We start from the raw sequence: 19,157 nt of genomic DNA on the forward strand, positions 1-19,157 counted from the left end.
CTGTTTCCTCAGTATAGTGTAGGAGGGTTCCCCTTCCTCTGCACCCTCACCAACATCTGTTGTTTCCTGACTTGTTAATTTTAGCCATTCTGACTGATGTGAGGTGGTATCTCACTGTGGTTTTGATTTGTATTTCCCTGTTGCTGAGTGGTGTTGAGCACTTTTTCATGTGTCTGTTGGCCATTTGGATATCTTCTTTGCAGAAATGTCTGTTTATGTCTTCTGCCCATTTATTTTTTTTTTTTAAGATTTTATTTATTTATTTGACAGAGATCACAAGTAGGCAGAGAGGCAGGCAGAGAGAGAGGAGGAAGCAGGCTCCCCGCTGAGCAGAGAGCCAGATGATGTGGGGCTTGATCCCAGGACCCTGGGATCATGACCTGAGCCAAAGGCAGAGGCTTTAAGCCAATGAGTCACCTAGGTGTCCCCTGCCCATTTCTTGATGGTATTTTTTCTTTTTTGGGTGTTGAGTTTGATAAGTTCTTTATAGATTTTGGATATTGGCCCTTTATCTGATATGTTATAATCCAATGACTTTTTGATGTCCTTTATGCAGTACTAGAAATCCAAGTCAATTCTTTACATCATATTACATATAAAAAGCCAAAACAAACAAAATCCCACAACTGCCCATTATTCATAGGCAGTATGGTACAGAATAAGTAATTCTACCACTTTAAGATTTGGTCTCTTCATTTATAAATTGGGCACAATATTGATCCATCTCCTAAGAGTATAGTAAAAGGTTTTGTTTGTTTTTAAAGGTTACTCAAGCCAGGGCCTCATAAAATAATCTAACAAATGTTAGTTTTTTCTCACTCTCTACTTTTATTTGATAAATTAAAAGGATGTAACTGAATGAGGTTTTAATCTCCTTCCTCTATTCCTAACACATCTTCTAGAAGATGTGCTAAGAAAGTATAAAAAAGTGCTAAAAGTAATTATAACTGAAGTTGACTCTCTTTCTTAAAGGCATTTTTAAGGCTAGACTTATAAATAAAAATCAAAGCTCTATGCACTGGCTCAAAAAGAAAAGGCAACACTAGAACCCAGACTGTGCTTTTTACGAATTTGCGTGTCATCCTTGCGCAGGGGCCATGCTAATCTTCTCTGTATCGTTCCAATTTTAGTATATGTGCTGCCGAAGCGAGCACCAGACTGTGCTTTTTATTTTTTATTTTTTTTTTTTTTAAAGATTTTATTTATTTATTTGATAGAGAGAGATCACAAGTAGGCAGAGAGGCAGACAGAAAGAGAGGAGGAAGCAGGCTCCCTGCTGAGCAGCGAGCCCCATGCGGGACTCGATCCCAGGACGCTGAGATCATGACCTGAGCCGAAGGCAGCGGCTTAACCCACTGAGCCACCCAGGCACCCCAGACTGCTTTTTAAACACAGTTTTCTTACTCAAAGAAATCAGGCATCCTTGGGAAAATGGCTAAATGCTTTCATATAGGAGCCAGATGATTGACAAAGAAACATTTCTTTTTATAGAAGTATCTGGACAATAAATGGTAGCATTAGTTTACAACTACTACTTTACAACTCCTAATGAATTACTAGATCTAGATAATGATTTAATGGCTGCCTATGCATCATAACCAGACATTATTTCCTGATGGAAGTACGACTATAAGGTGAACTTGGAGGGGGAAAAAAGTGAATCTGATAAAGCCTCTGCCAACTTACAAATACAGGAGACAGAGAACAGGTTAAAAAAACACTTGAGTGTGCATAATTGGTAAAATACACACTCTGGTATACCCCACGAAAAAACCTGGTTTCTTCATCAAAAAGAAAAAAAAGGAGAGAGAAATGAAAGGGGACAATACTATTTAGAAGATTATTATTTTTTTTTAAAGTTTTTTAAGATTTTATTTATTTATTTGTCAGGGATAGAGGGAGAGAGAGCGAGCGAGCATAGGCAGACAGAGAGGCAGGCAGAGGCAGAAGCAGAGGGAGAAGCAGGCTCCCTGCCAAGCAAGGAGCCCGATGTGGGACTCGATCCCAGGACACTGGGATCATGACCTGAGCCGAAGGCAGCTGCTTAACCAACTGAGCCACCCAGGCGTCCCTATTTAGAAGATTATTTAGAGATACCTACTAATTATAATATTTCAACCTCATTTAGTAAACTCAATGTAGTAAACGGGAAAATAATGCTTAAGAAAACCAGGGAGAGGGTACCTGGATGGCTCAGTCAGTGTCCAACTCTTAATTTCAGCTTAGGTAATGATCTCGGGGTTGTGAGATCAAGCCCCAAGTGAAACTTTGTGCTGGCCGTGGAGCCTGCTTAAGATACTCTGTCTCCCTTGGGGTGCCTGGGTGGTGCAGACAGGTAAGCATCCGACAGTTGGTTTCGGCTCAGGTCGCGGCTCAGATTGTGAACTCAGGGTCATGAGTTGGGGCCTGCATTAGGCTCTGCTTGGAGCCTGCTTCACTTTCCCCTTCAACCCCCCATCCCTGCTCACACACTCTCTCTTTAAAAATAAAACGAAAAAACAATCAGGGAAATATAAATACTGACTGAATAGTCCTTTTAAGGTATGATTATTATATGTGTATTTATTTTTTAAATGAGTCCTCATCTTTTCAGGAATACATACTGAAATATGTTAAATTGATGATACCTGGAATTTGTTTTAAAACAACAGGTGGGGAGTAGGGATATGTAGAGATAAAACAACAGCTGATAATTTTTGAGTTGAAAAAGGGTAGGTTTCCTCTTGGACCTCCATAACCACCAGTGAAACACAGGACCACACTCCCAGAGATTCATCAGGAATTCAAGTGTCAATGGATATCAGGCTAATGCACTGTGGGTACATATTGGCTGTATTCACCTATGCTGTATGCAATAGCTAGGTTAATTTGCTGCATCTTGAGCCCAGGATCATGTACACAAGCCACCCTCCTCCCTTCATTTATCTATTTTGATTATGTACCCAATTTATGCACAATCAACCCCTGGTATTTCAGGCCTGGAAGGATTACCTGCAGTTCTTCAACCTCACTGAGAAGGGAAAGGGTGTTATTTTGGTACTTCTGCCTGAGGCACTCCATGGGCATGCTGAGGGTTGTGGGGCACTACAATAGCACTATTTGCTGGTGATACCTGCTGAGTTTCTGTAACTGCAAACACATATGAGTGCTGTACATGTGTCTATAAGGGGTAGCACATAATTCCCCATTTGCCTCAAGAATACTCTCCCCAGGAGTACCTGGTTGGCTCAGCTGGTAAAGCATGAGACTTTTTTTTTTTTTTTTAAAGATTTCATTTATTTATTTATTTGACAGAGAGAAATCACAAGTAGATGGAGAGGCAGGCAGAGAGAGAGAGAGGGAAGCAGGCTCCCTGCTGAGCAGAGAGCCCGATGTGGGACTCGATCCCAGGACCCTGAGATCATGACCTGAGCCGAAGGCAGCGGCTTAACCCACTGAGCCACCCAGGCGCCCCGAGACTTTTTTTTTTTTAATGTAATCTCTACACCCAACATCAGGCTCGAAGTCATGACCCCAAGATTCAGGGTTGGATGTTCTACCAACTAGGCAGCCAGGCACCATAGGCATATGACTCTTGATCTCAGGATCACAAGGTCAAGCCCCACACAGGGTATAGAGCTTACTTTAAAAAAGAATAAAAAGAACATTCTCCCCAGTTCCTAAGAGACTCACAGTTACCTAAGTCCTGTATCAGATGCCCCTAGTTATAAACTTCATTTTCCATGGTTCATATATAGTCTATCTCTTTGTCCTTTCCCTACTTTAAGATTTTAAAATTTCTTTTCTGGGATAGCATAAATTCTCTATCTTGATGGGTTTGTTCCCAGATCTATTTCCTTAACCTTCCTGACCTCTGCAAGGCCTGAGAGGAAACAGGAAGATTCAGTTAGCTCCTGAGGTATTCTCTCCCTCTTTACCCTGTCACCATCCTCTTTGCTCTTATCTTTCCCCTCTGTTTTCTCCCAGTCCCCTGGGTTTTTCTGCTTTTCTAAGGATGCAGCCTCTGGATCCATACCTAGACAGATTTCTACTTTCTATCTACAGCTAAAGCAAGATGATGCTAATGAGAAGGGTAGAATGAGGTTGGGGACCCAAAAGATGTGTGTTCATTTTTCCGTTTCCATCTTTGATTTATACTTCATATTTATTTGTTTTTATTTATGTATTTACATATTTATGTATTTATTTAAATTATTTTATTTATTTGAGAGAGAGAGGAAGAAATTAAGCACAAGCAGGGGGAAAAGCAGATGGAGAGGGACAAGCAGACTCCCCGCTGAGTGGGGAGCATGACACAGAGCTCAATCTTCAGATCCTAAGATCATGACCTAAGCAGAAATCAGATGCTTAACCAACTCACTCATCTAGGCACCCCTATACTTCACATTTATTTTTTTTTTAAGATTTTATTCATTTATTTGACAGAGATCACAAGTAGGCAGAGAGGCAGGCAGAGAGAGAGGGTAAAGCAGGCTCCCCGCTGAGCAGAGAGCCTGATATGGGGCTCAATCCCACGACCCCGGGATCATAACCTGAGCTGACGGCCGAAGCTTTAACCTACTGAGCCACCCACGTGACCTTATACTTCACATTTAGATATACAATACTGGAATTGATTTATTTCTACATAGCTGTCTCTTAAAAGTTTTATTTATTTATTTATTTATGAGAAAGAAAGAGAGAGGAATGCACGAACAGAGGTGTGGGAGAGGGAGAAGCAGACTGTTGAGCAGGAAGCCCAATGCAGAGCTAGACCCCAGGACCCCAGAATCATGACCTGAGCCGAAATCACGTGCTTAATTGACTGAGCCACCCAGGCACCTCTAAATAGTTTTAATTTTTTTTTGAAGATTTTATTTATTTATTTGACAGAGAGAAACAGCAAGAGAGGGAATATAAGCAGGGGGAGTGGGAGAGGGAGAAGCAGGATTCCTGCTGAGCAGGAAGCCCCATGCGGGGCTAGATCACAGGACCCTGGGATTATGACCCGAGCCAAAGGCAGGCACTTAACAACTGAGTCACCCAGGCTCTAATAGCTTTATTAAAATTTAATTCACACATCATAATTCATCCACTTAAGTATATAATTAGATAATTTTTAAAGTTATATTCACAGGGTTATGCAACCATCAAAATATAATTTAGAGCATTTTCATCCCCCTATAAAAAAGTCTGTACCTGTGGCACCTGGGTGGCTCAGTGGGTTAAGCCTCTGCCTTAGTCTCAGATCATGATCCCAGGGTCCTCAGATCATGATCCCAGGCCCAGCTCCACATTGGGCTCTCTGCTCAGCAGGGAGTCTGCCTCCCCACTCAACTCTGCCTGCCTCTCTGCCTACTTGTGATTTCTGTCTGTCAAGTAAAGAAACAAAATCTTAAAAAAAAAAAAAAGCCTGTACCCATTAACTGTCACTCTCCCTTCTCTTCCACCCTTATCCTGGCCCCAAGTAACCACTAACCAGAGTTCACTTTTGGGCTATTATGAATAGTAGTCATGTACAACTTTTGTGTGGATGCATATATTCAGTTCTCTTGGGAATATATTTAGAAGAAGAATTTGCTGAATCTTATAATAGTTCTATGTCTAACTTTTTTTTTTTTAAGATTTTATTTATTTATTTGACAGATGGAGATCACAAGTAGGCAGAGAGACAGGCAGAGAGAGGAAGGGAAGCAGGGTCCCTGCTGAGCAGAGAGCCTGATGCGGGGCTGGATCCCAGGACCCTGGGATTATGACCTGAGTCAAAGGCAGAGGCTTTAACCCACTGAGCCACCAAGGCACCCCTATGTCTAACTTTTTGCCAAACTGTTTTCCAAAGTAGCTGTGCCACTGCCACCAGCAATGTATGAAAATTCTAATTTCTCTATATACTTGCCAACACTTTTTATTTTCTTTTGGATTATAGCCATTATAGTGGGTATAGTGGGTGTACAGTAGTAACTCATTATAGTTTTATTTATATATTTATTTTGAAAGATTTGTTTATTTATTTTAGAGTGAGAGAAACAGAGAGAGTGCATGTGAGCAGGAGAGGGGCAAAGGGAGAGGCACTATGAAAGAATCTCAAGCAGACTCCCTGCTGAGCATGGAGCCTGATTTGGAGCTCCACCTAGGGCTTAATCTCAGGATCCTGAGTTTATGACCTGAACCAAAACCAAGAGTCAGATGCTCAACTGACTGAGCCTCCCAGGAACCCCTCATTGTCGTTTTAACTTGCATTTCCTTAATGACTAAGGATGCTGAAAACGTTTTTTTTCCACACTTATTGTCATTTGTATGTGTTCTTCAGAGAAATGTTCATTCACATCCTTTGACTATTTTTTAAATTGAGTTGTCTTTTTATTACTGAGTTGAAAGGTTCTTGATATATTCTGGGTACAATTTGCCAATGCTTCTTCCCATTCTGTTGGTTGTCTTTTCACTCTCTTGATGGTATCATTTGTACCACAGAAGTATTTTGTTTATTTTTCTTTAGAGAGAGAGAGAGACAGCAGGAGCAAATGGAGGAGATGGGTAGAGAAACTTAAGCAGCCTCCATGCCCAGTGCAAGCCTGACATGAGGCTTGATCTCATAACCCTGAAAGATCATGAAGTCAAGAGTCAGAAGCCCAACTTACTGATCCACTCAGGTACCCCCGTGTAACACAGAAGTTTCTTTGATGAACACCAATTTTTGTCACTTGTGTTTTTGGTGTTACATAGACTTAATTTTTGTGTATAGTGTGAACTACGGGACAAAGCTCATTTTTTCCTATGGATAACCAACTGATGCAACACCATTTACAGAAAAGACCACTTTCTGCGGTGGCATCTTTATCATAAACCAAATGCCCATATTTGTGTGGGTCCATCCATCCTTCCTTTCTTCCTTGTTTATTTTCTCCCTCTTCCCTCCCCCTTTTTATTTCCTTTAACTTTTTTTTTATAATAAGCTCTATGCCTCATGTGGGGCTTAAACTCACAACCCTGAGACCGAGAGTCACGTGCTCTACTGACTGAACCAGCCAGGTGCTGTTGTATAGGTCCATTCTTTAAAAGTTAGCTAGAGGGGCTCGTGGGTGGCTCAGTGGGTTAAGCCGCTGCCTTCGGCTCAGGTCATGATCTCAGGGTCCTGGGATCGAGTCCCACATTGGGCTCTCTGCTCAGCAGGGGGCCTGCTTCCCTTCCCCTCTCTCTGCCTGCCTCTCTGCCTACTTGTGATCTCTCTGTGTCAAATAAATAAATAAAAGTTTAAAAAAATAAAAAATTAAAAAAATAAAAGTTAGCTAGAACTCATTTGGATCTAGTGATTATTTTAAGGTAAATTATAAAATAAAATTTTCAATGATAATAAAAGTTTTCCAGTTTTTAGGTTAACTTTGGTAATTTATATTTTGCTAAAAAATCATCTAGGTCTTAAAATTTGTTGTCAGAGTTGATGAATTAAAAAAATTCTTTTACTCTGTGGACATGTCTTCTTTCCTAACCATCTATATTTTAGCCTTCTCTGTTTTCTTAATTATGCTCTTTAAGGGTTTTCTTATTTTATTGTCTTTTCAAAGTACCAGCTTTTGGAATTTGCTGTTCTTTCTACTAATTTTGTTTCCTGTTTCATTAGCTTTACCATTTATTTGTATTAATTCTGCCTTCTTTTTTTTTTTTTTTTTAAAGATTTTATTTATTTATTTAACAGAGGGAGAGAGATCACAAGTAGGCAAACAGGCAGGCAGAGAGAAGGGGGGAAGCAGGCTCCCTCCTGAGCAGAGACCACCCCTCCCCCATGTGGGGTTTGATCTCAGGACCCTGAGACCATGACCTGAAACTGAAGGCAGAGGCTTAACCCACTGAGCCACCCAGGTGCCCCCTGCCTTCTTGCTTTTTTAATGGGTTTTATTTTATTATTCATTTTTCTAATTTCTTAAAGTGAGTATTAAAAACTCCTTTATTTTTATATTCTCTTCTATAATAACAACGTTATCTAAGGTTTTAAATTTCCTGCTAAGTATAATTTTTGCTGTGTGTCCCATATGTTTGGTATTAAATATTCTCCTTTACTTTGATTTAACAGTCTTGATTTCGTCTCTGATCTCAGAGTTATCTATAAGTGTATTTCTTAAATTCCAATAAGTTAAGAATGTTATAGTCCTTTTATTCATTCTAATTTTATTGGATTAAGATCAGATGATGTTGTCCTTAAAATTTCCATTTTTTTCTACTTGTTAATGTTTTCTTTGTGGTCAAGGGCATAATTAATTTTTGTAAATGTTTGACAGACTTAAGAGAAAAACATAATCCCTATTAACTGACACAAATTTTTCTACTAATCTTTTAAATGAATTTGTTGATTGTACAATTCAAATATTATATAGCCTCACATAGTTTTGATTTTGAAAAATGTTTATTAAAACCTTCTGCTGTATTTGGATTTTTATATAGTGGGGAAAAAGCATATGTTCAGGAGAAAGTATCAAAGACAAAATACATGGCAAGGAATGAGAAAAAAAATAAAATTTTACCTTATAAAATTCTATATTAGCAAAAAAACCTCTAATTTCTTTGTTTTTAAGAAAGCTCTATGCTGGATTCCCAACACAAGGCTTGAACTCATAACCCTGAGATTAAGACCTGAGCTGAGATCAAGAGTCAGGTGTTAGAGTTGAATGAACCATCCAGGTGTTCCCCCCAAAAACAATTTTTATGCTAACCACAATGCACTTACTATAGAAAAACTTCCTGCAAGAAAATATGCTTCCTTAGATAATTTTTCTATTTTTTTAATAAACACTTGTTTTGATGTACTTTAATAAACAAGTATAATACATCTTAACTGAGATAACTATTTTGCCAAGAAACTGCGCTTACTTTGGCTGGGAGATTGCTCTGTCGAGGTTTCTGTATCAAAATGTGGACCTGAAGAAGTATAAAGAACTCCTTTAGTGTAATTTTTCCATCTTTCAGTTTCTGAGGAAAGAAAAAAAGTTTGCACAATAGTCAAGGTGAGGTCATTTTGATTATAACCAGCCCATTTTGCTTCTAGTGTATAGTATTTTGCATACGTTAGTGGAAATATCCAAATATTTCTAAGCTATACATGAACAGATTTTATTTAGTATTATTTCTTAAGGTACTCAGTGACAACAGAATTGGGAACAAACAACAAAACACAGGTCTTCTAATTATGATTTCTACTCCCTATAATCAATCACCATGCTGGGTCCTTAACAAAAAAGCTAATTTTCTGTATAGTTGAATATTTCTTAATTTTTTAAATTTTTAAAAAAGATTTTATTTATTTATTTGACAGACAGAGATCACAAGTACTCGCAGAGGCAGTCAGAGACAGAGGGGGTAAGCAGGCTCCCCACTGAGCAGAGAGCCCGATGCAGGGCTCGATCCCAGGACCCTGAGATCATGACCCAAGCTAAAGGCAGAGGCTCAACCCACTGAGCCACCCAGGCGCCCCAAATATTTCATAATTTAAAAAAAATTTAAAAATTGAAAACAAACAAACAACAAAAAATTGGAAAACAAAACAGGGACTATAGTTGCATTAGAAATGAGAAATAGTTTAACATACCTCCTTCAAGCTCTCTTCACAAATAGTGTCTCTGAGAAACTGTGATTCCATTTGACTATTGTGCTGTGCTAGAAGTAAAGCAAATTCAGGTAATAAGTCAAAATTAAAATTAAAGTGTAAGCTTAATTTTAATTATCATTCAGATTTATGTGTGGTTCATGCTCTTAAAGTTATCGACTAGGATCTTTTTGGGAAGAGTCATTTATAGGGCGAGTATACTATTGTTTTAAGATCCCATCCAATATTTTTCCACTAATTATAAGCTTGTTTAAAAAGATTTTGTTTAGGGGCGCCTGGGTGGCTCAGTGGGTTAAGCCGCTGCCTTCGGCTCAGGTCATGATCTCAGGGTCCTGGGATCGAGTCCCGTATCGGGCTCTCTGCTTGGCAGGGGGCCTGCTTCTCTCTCTCTCTCTCTCTCTCTCTCTGCCTGCCTTTCCATCTACTTGTGATCTCTCTCTGTCAAATAAATAAATAAAATCTTAAAAAAAAAAAAAAAGATTTTGTTTATTTATTTGACAGAGAGTGAGAGAGAAAGAGTACAAGCAGAAGTGGCAGGCAGAGGGAGAAGTAGGCTCTCAGCCAAGCAGGGAGACCAATGCAGGACTCAATCCCAGGATCCCAGCATCATGACCCGAGCTGAAGGCAGATGCTTCACCAACTGAGCCACCCACGCACCCCTAATTATAAACTTCTTAAGACAATTACCCTTCGTGGTCTATCACTTCTCAACTTATTAAAATAATTAAACATTAAATATAAACTAAAATTATTTTACTCATCAACTATGTATAACTCCCAAAAAGCTTAAATAAATTTCAAATATCTTCTGAACTGAAATACATTTATTATTGTCAAGTAAGCAGATGACTTCTATTATTTAGTCTTCATGAAGATCTTACTGCTGAAGTCGAGAGAGGTCCCATCGGCCTTGATTGAATCAAGAGAACTGCTGCAACTAGATGGTGTCCTGTTCAGGCTTTTTATCAAAACACTGTTAGCATTTTTATCTATATCCCCTTCAGAATGGTGATCAAAAACCTGAAATTATCAGTTAAGGAACATCATCAGCCCGAAGTTATGACTTATAATACACTTATAATACATAATAATTGTTTGTTGAACACTAACAAGGACTACTTCATAAAATTTATCTACAATCATATGAAATATATTAGTAACAAATTGTAATAAGTAATAAGCAATTTATCAGGCTTTTAGAGTTCAAAGTAATTTTATTTTAATTTTTTTAAAGTTTATTTTTCTTAGTAATCTCTACACCTAACATGGGGCTCAAATTCACAACCCTGAGATCAAGAGTCACATACTCCTCTGACTGAGCTAAAAGGTGCCCCTAGAGTTCAAAGTAATTTTATTTAAGAATCTATAGAAATAGGGTGCCTGGGTAGCTCAATGGGTTAAGCCTCTGCCTTCGGCTCAGGTCATGATCTCAGGGTCCTGGGATCAAGTCCAGTATCGGGCTCTCTGCTCAGCGGGGAGCCTGCTTCCTCCTCTCTCTCTCTCTTTCTGCCTGCCTCTCTGCCTATTTGTGATCTCTCTCTGTCAAATAAAAAATAAAATAAATAAATAATTAATTAATTAAAAAAAGAATCTATAGAAATATATAGAAATCAGCTTGTACATTATACTGTATAAGCAAATTGTTTCTCAGATGTGTCTAAGTTAAAGCCAGATCCTATGAGTTGCCAAACGTTGACCTATTCCATTATTCAACTACTGGTCACTAGAGTCAGGACTACCACATTGAAATAAACCAGCATAGAATATTGGCTATTCATAGTGACTCTGGCTACAGCAACAAAGAAACTTATTTCCAGGTTTTAGACTTTTTCCCCAGGTGACTAAGACTCTTTTGGCTGATGTCAAATAAGTGATGTGGTCCTGCTTTTATCATTTTAACCATTTGACTTTACAGCCTTAAATGCCATTTTCATCTACCTACTTACATATGTTTTTGAGGACAATATAACCTTTGTCTAAATGTTAGAATGTAATCTCCATGAAAACAGATTTTTTTCCTCTAAATTCCTGCTGATGTAGTCCAAGCACCTAAACAGTACTTAGGACACAGGAGATACTCAATATCTACTGAACAAAATAATACTAATTTTCATATAATCCATTCAGTTATAAATTTTCTATCACTGATACTACATTCTCAAAGCTTCACAGAGGAACCATTTCCTCAGGACCTCATTAAACAGAACTAATGAAATATTTTTCTAAGCTTACTCAAATATTAAATTTTGTTTTCTATGAACTTCTGACACTTTAAAAAAAAATTATTTATTTATTTTTGAGAGAGAGGGTATAAGCAGTAGGGAGAGGCAGAGGGAGAGGGAGAAGCAGACTTCCTGCTCAGCAGGGAGCCTTGACATGGGGCTTGATCCTGGGATCATGACCTGAGCTGAAGGCAGCCACTTAACTGAGCCACCCAGGTGCCGCCTTCTGATACTTTCTAATCTTCATTTCTCCATCTATAAAACTGAGTTCGAATGACAGGTTTTATTCTAAGTTATCTAAATGAATGTTCCCTCAAACTCTGAAACAATCTATAACCTCTTCTCATAAATTCAAATTCTCACTTCTTCATCTTGAGATACTGGGTTTGACCTAGGCATTCTCTCAACCACTAAAGAAATGAACTCTCAGCTTTTACATATCCTCATAAACCAAGAAAATTCAGGTGAGCTTTTCTTCATGCAGTTTGTCTAACAAAAAGATTTTTTTTACCCTTCAGATATTTAGACTGAATTTAATTTTTCAAACTACATATACCCTGCTGAGAGATTCTCCAAATGCAAAATCACAATGACAGATTGCACAATTACATTAATTTTTGTACTACTTCCCATTTCATTTTTTGTGATTTGTTTTTAAGTCTAGCTGTTAGTCAAATACCTTAACATTCTAAACAGGGATATTTCCCTAGCTCTATAATTGGAAATAATCAATTCCTGCTCATTCAAGACTAAAATTAAAATTCAACATTCATAACTTAAAAACACATTCCTTAGTTCAAGACAGAGCTTACCTCCTGATCTTGCGCAGTATCACTAAACCTAATCTCACTTTTCCTGATTTTTTTCTCATTCTGCATATCATCCTCTTCTTGTATCCAGGTTCTTTTTTGGCTATTGCAGGTTTCTCTTGTTTTATTTTCAGATGGCAAGACCTCTTTTTGATATGTCTCAATCAAAGACTTTTCCTCAGTTTCTATGGTAATAGAATCTGAGGAATTAATCTCACCAGGATATATAGGAAGGTTTTCCTCATTTATATATTGAGATGGACTTAAGGTCAGTTTAGCTGCACCAAATTCAATGCTTGACTCCTTACTTAAGACTGCTTGAGCTTCTAAGTGACTTAAATCAGTTGTGTCTGCTTGAAACTGCTTCAGGTCATTAATACCAGTGACACTACAATTTCTCTTGTTTGGCAGTCTGGGCAAAAATATTCCCAGGGAACATCGCCTCACTTTATCTCTTACAACTGTCGTGAGTGGTACAGAGTTAGTTTCAGCTCCGTCATGAGAAATTTTACTTTCTTCATCTCTATCATCTTCAACATTGCTGGGCATTGTGTTAATACTATGTATTTCTGTAGCTTGCACAATACTCATGTGATTGTGTGCCTTATTTGTTAATCCAAGTAATTGTTCTGGGGAAGGTGGTACATGAGGAGCTTGGAAATTTAAAAATTCTTCAGGTTTTCCATTAAAATTATTCAGATTAGATGTGACACTACTAAAACTTGCAGTATTAGATGCAATTGCAGGATCCAATGCTTCTCTAGAATTAGCATGAATTTGAATAACTTGCTTAGGCAAGTCTGAATTACTGTGAAAATCTGTATTACATTCAGCTGTCTGAATATTCTTCCTCGGCTCTTTTTTACAGGCTATAGTAAACTGTTTGTCATTATTGAGCATTTTGGACTCATTTTCACATGTAGGTACAGAGGAATTTTCTATGACAATATTTAAATTCTTATTTCCAGCATGAGTTGATATCATTTCATCTTTATTCACAATTATCTGTCCTTGTTGAGGTAATGGAGGTAGCCGGCTTGAGAGATGAGGCTGAGAAGTAACACAAACATCATCAACAAAGGTCATCTTTAAATTATGTTCTGGCATATCAACAAAGCCCTCCATTTGATCTTCTGGGAGTTTAAAAGATACTCGTTTTGAATTAGGTTTAGTTATCTCCCCCAGATCTTGACTAGGTAGTAAAGTTTGATTAGCTCTTAAATTTGGGGGCTTCTTATTCAGATCTTGATCTTTGAGCACTGTTTTAACAGAGTCTGGCTGTCCTTTGATATTGGTTCCAGTCACTTTTTCCTTTTCTAACAAAGAACAAGAAGCCGAGAGAGGCAGTCCCTTAGATTTCAAGTAATATTCATTGGCTAAATTGTTTACATAAGTAAGATCATTTTGTACTGGACAATTACTGGTTTTCTCATCTTTATCACCTAAGGACATAGCATTCCCCTCCAAATTATCAAAACAGGAAATAGCATTTTGTAAATGGGAATAATTATCACTGGATCCACACATAGCAGTTGCATGACTATTTGTAAAATCCATATTTCTTCTATCTGTACTATTTAACTGACAGCTTTCAATTTTGGCTTTTTCCAGTGTGCAGGCCTGGTCTACAACACTCCCCATGACCTCTTCATCCACAGTGCTTTTGAATTTGATAATTTCTAACTCACTTTGACCCCCAGACAATGTATTAGTAGGAACAGAAGGTATCACATGATGCTTTTGCTTAGTGTAAAGAACAATTTTGTTTTCTACCGCCAGTGCTTGTTTTTCAATGTTTTCTTGAACAGAGCTACCATCATTATGAGAAGAAATATCCAAGATTTTTCCATTAGTTATTCCAAATTTAGGGTATTCTTGAAGAATTTTCTCTGTGTCTTGACAATCAATGAAAACAGTATGGGACTTGGTGACATCCAGATCACTGTGATTATCTACAAACAGTACAGTTTTTTCTATCGGCCTGGTAGTTATTTTAACTGGTAGGACAGTTTTACATTCTAAGGCAGTTGTGTGACTTCTAGTCATCTCCATGTCATCCTGCCCACATGTATACAAAACAGTTTTAGAATCTCCTGCCAAATGCACCAAATGGGAATCCTCTCTATCTTCCAGGGCAGTTTTGTTTATTTCTACTGTATAGCTCTGGGTGATATCCATATCATTTTTATCATTTTTGGAAAATGCAGCAGTCTTGTTATTTTTTAGTCTAAGGCTCGTCCTTCTCTGGCTTTTGCCTGATATAGTTTCATTCAGAAATTCGGGCTTCTGTACATCTTCATTATTTTCCCAAAAGCTTGATTTAGATACTTCCATATTATCACCAGCTATAAATCCTACAGCTTTCTCTATAGGACCATTGTTAGACCATCCCCTTGCTAGTGTTAGCTCATTGACTTTTGCTGCTGATTGGTCACTTTTACCATTCTCTGGAAAGGAAACATTCTCCTCAGTAGAAGCAGGTGACACTTTTGGCTTTTCTAGGCTATTCCTTTTGGATACTTCAAAGTCAAGTCTGTCTGTAAACATAGTCCTCTCCTTTGCTTGGTAGTCAATGAAAACAGTGTGGGACTTTGTCATTTCCAGTTCATTGTAATTATCTATAAACATTACAGTTTTTTCTATAGGCCTAGTGGTTATTTTATCTGGTGAGACAGTTTTACATTCCAAGGCAGTTGTGTGACTTTTAGTGACTTCCATGTCATCTTGCCCACATGTATACAAAACAGTTTTAGAAGTTTCTGTCAAATGGGAATCTTGTTCATATAATAAAGCTTTATGACTTATTTCCACTGTATAACTCTTGGTGATATCCATATCATTCTCATCACCTTCTGAAAATACAATAGTCTTATTAACTTTTTGCCTGCCAACACTTTTTCTTCCATAAATTTTGACATCTTGATTTTCATTCTGAAATCCAAGTTTTCTAATGCTTTTGTCTTCTAAAATGTCTATATTATCATTAGAAACAAATACTCCAGTTTTTTCTGTAGGACTTTTATTACATTTTTCAATATTTACAGCTATCTTTCTGTCTACTGCTGTCAGCTGGCAGTTAGTATTTTCTAAATTAGTCTTACCCAATTCTTGTAATTCAGAAGGACCAAATCCAATGACAATAGTGTGACTCTTGGTTAGATCCATATTTTGTTCCTCCTCTGAACAAATAATTGTCTTGTTATGGGAACAGTCAGGTGTGGGATTGCCTACTCTTTTCCTCAGTGGCTCAGGCAGTTTAGAATTCTGGCCTGATACAGATTTCACTGTGTAACTGTTAACAGCAATATTATGATTTTTCATGGTAGACTGTCCTTCTAATGAAAATAGTGGCTCTGTGGTAGGAAAAAAAGATGCCTCACATGAAACTGTATTTCTATTATTTCCCAGTTCTATTTGTTTCTCAAGATTTCTGTGGCCTGTTGCTATGTCTTGATTAATATCATCTGACTGAGGAGAATCTTTACCAAGATAGGGTGCAGTCTTTAAAGCTTGATCTTTTTCTTTACTCCAGGTGTCAGTTGGAATGTTTATAGATATTATGTCTGGCTGTTGGGATGGTTCAGTATGACTTTTGTTCATTTCTTTCCATTCATCTGAAGGGCTTTTGCTGTGAGAGTGAAATTTACCAGTATTCTCAGATATTAGATTGCAAGATATAAGAGGAGATTGACTTCCCAAGTTAGCTGTGTGATTTTTAGTCAAATCCATATCTTCACCTGTGAAAATTTCAGTCTTTTTGTCAGTCAATGAAATAGACAAAGAATTTGCCAGGCTCTGCTGTAATCTTTCCTTAGATACATGAGGAACTGAGCTACAATTTATATTCATTTCCCCATCCTCTGACCTGCTTATGAGATTTTGGAGCATCATTTCTTTTTCAGATATTGGTGTATCTGTTCTCTGTGTATTTGTGTGATCTTCTTTAAAAATCTGATTATCTATCACAACTGTATGACTCCTGGTAAAGTCCATGTTATCCATTCCTGAATAAATAGTTTTCTCTGTGAGAAGAGAGATAGCATCTGGATTGGGATAAGTTTTAGAATAATTACTATCATTCTTCAGCAAATTCTTCACTTCTCTCATACCTGAGAGACACTTGGTCAGTTCCATGGCATCATTACTACTAGGACAGAAAAATGTCTTATAATCTTGAGTAGCTGAGCTGGAACATATAGATCCTGGGATTATGGCCAAAGTGCTGGCATCTTGGTTAGAAGTCTGTGTGGCTATGTGAGTTTCTGTCCCTGTAATATGACTTTTGGTAATATGTATTTCACCATTAGGGTTTAAAGAAGGGTCTTGAAAAGCAGCATTTGGTTTATTCTTAAAGACTGTCTTCCTTCCTGGATCTTCAGTTCCATAATCTGTCATAACTTCCATCATGACATTTTGAGTTTGGTTTTCTATATTAGATAAATTATCTGCTGAGGGTAAATTCTGTATAGTGTAATTAGTTGTCAAGTCCATAAAATCATTGCCATAAATTGTAATATCATCACCTTTAAATTCCCTTAAGCTGGCCTCCGTGGATGTGGGAACTAAAGTCTGAATATTGGCCGTATGACACTGGGTGAAATTCATCCCATCATCTTGTTCTCTAAAGATTCTAGTCATATTATTACTATTTTCATCTACCTTAAGAGACACATGCATTTGATGTACAGAAGAGGCCCTATTTGATTGTTTGGGATGAACAGATATCTCAAAATTTTCTTTATCAGGTCCTGTAGGAAAAGCATTAGATTTTCCTGTTTTCAATCTTTTTATGAAGTCATTAAAATTTATTTTCTTTTCTGAAGAAGTGCTTTGATCCATGGAAAAATTTAATTCTTTTTTCATTCTTGAATCCTTAGTATGGAGCTTTAAGTTAGCCAGAAATGATGTAGTATCTATCTTAGTGGACTTTTCACTTTTAGTACAATCTAAAAGGCCTTTGTTAATCATTACGGTGTGACTTGTTGTTAGGTCCATCTGGTTTTCTTCCGAAAAGATGACTGTTTGGTCATTTGCATGTTTCCTTTCATGGTTGTGTTCTGTAATTGAAATCTATAATGAAAACAAAATATAGGAGATCAGATCAAATGCAACCTTTTAGAAAAGTATTTTATAATATGTACTGTATATAGTACTATATAAATAATCCTCAATGATGGCTTCATTATACACTGGTTTGTTTGAAACAGTGGTGTGGTATGTAGCATGTAATTTGTTATTACATTTTTTTTCAAAGTTTGTAAATGCTTTCAGTTTTTTTCAACAAATAAAAGATCAAATAAAAAACAAATAAAAGGTCAATTATACACCAACTAGAATGACTAAAAATGAAAAAGACTGACAATATCAAATGTAACTATAATGAAAATTCTAATTACTATATTAGATAGGTCATTCTCATTCTAAGTAAAATAGACTTAGAAAGGGCTAAGAGCATGAAGGCTAATTTATAGTACACTCTACTCTTGGGAGTTGGGTTCTCTTTGAATCTTAATGCAGTGGCTTTATTTGTAAGGAGACAGTCTAACTCCTTGCTACTCAAAGTATGGTCTGTGACCTAGTGCACTAGTATCAACAGGAAATTGTTAGAAGTACAGAATCTCAGGGCCTGCCCTAGATATACTGAAAAAGAAACCGTATTTTAAGAAAATCCTGCATATGCTCATTAAAGTTTGACAAGTTCGGATATAATTAATATATTTCCCTATTATTTAAACTGGCAATGATTGAACTGTCCTTAGTTTAACTGAAAAGGTAGGAAGTTTTCCAATCTATGCTGGTCTACTTGAGTAAGTAATCCCTAAATCATGCCACAGCTATTAATTTTTTGTGTGTTAACTATAAGGGAGAATAAAATAAAAGGCATGTGCTTGAACTCATACCTCTCTCTGTTGCATCTGGGTCTGAATGGGAGCACAAAGCAATGTGTTCATCCCTATTGAAAAAGAGGAAAAAACTACAGTCAATAACAAAAAAATATATATCACCAAGAGCCTGATTTTTCTTTCCTTATATTGTTCATCATTTATGAGTATTTATGAAGTTTATTTTAATAATATCTTTTTTTAAAGATTTTATTTACTTGAGAGAGAAAGACAGAATGAGAGAGAGAGAGAGCATGAGAGGAGAGACTCAGTGGGAGAAGCAGATTACCTGCTAAGCAGGGAGCCCGATGTGGGACTTGATCCCAGGACTCCCCTTCATAAGGACTTAAGTATTAAATTTCATTAAGACTTCTGATTGACCCTGGGGGTACCTGGGTGGCTCAGATGGTTAAATCACCAACTCTTGATTTTGGCTCAGGTCCTAATCTCAGGGTCTTGTGATCAAGCCCTGCACTGGACTCCACATACTGTGGGGAGTCTGCTTCTCTCCCTCTCCCTTTTATCCCGTGTCCTCTCTCTCTCTTAAATATTTTATTTTTTTAAAAAAAGACTTTATTTGAGAGAGAGAAAGAGAGAGCGCGCGCACAAGCAAGGGGAGGGGCAGAGGAAGAGAAGCAGTCCCTTCTGAGCATGGAGGCTGATATGGGGC

The 19,157-nt window shown here is 37.4% G+C and overlaps 1 protein-coding gene across 1 annotated transcript in view; it reads right to left on the reverse strand.

The window, feature by feature from the left end:
• Nucleotides 1–19,157, reverse strand: part of KNL1 (kinetochore scaffold 1) — a 76,437-nt gene that overhangs the window by 21,097 nt on the left and 36,183 nt on the right. Inside the window, exons 9-13 of the mRNA XM_082735533.1 lie at nucleotides 18,506–18,558; nucleotides 12,609–17,675; nucleotides 10,456–10,594; nucleotides 9,557–9,624; nucleotides 8,842–8,940 (exon numbers count right to left, since the gene is read on the reverse strand). Coding sequence (XP_082591659.1) covers nucleotides 8,842–8,940; nucleotides 9,557–9,624; nucleotides 10,456–10,594; nucleotides 12,609–17,675; nucleotides 18,506–18,558 — 5,426 coding nt within the window. The remainder of the gene's footprint in view (nucleotides 1–8,841; nucleotides 8,941–9,556; nucleotides 9,625–10,455; nucleotides 10,595–12,608; nucleotides 17,676–18,505; nucleotides 18,559–19,157) is intronic.

Source organism: Mustela nivalis (assembly GCF_964662115.1).
Source record: "Mustela nivalis genome assembly, chromosome: 6".
NCBI classification, from domain to species: domain Eukaryota; kingdom Metazoa; phylum Chordata; class Mammalia; order Carnivora; family Mustelidae; genus Mustela; species Mustela nivalis.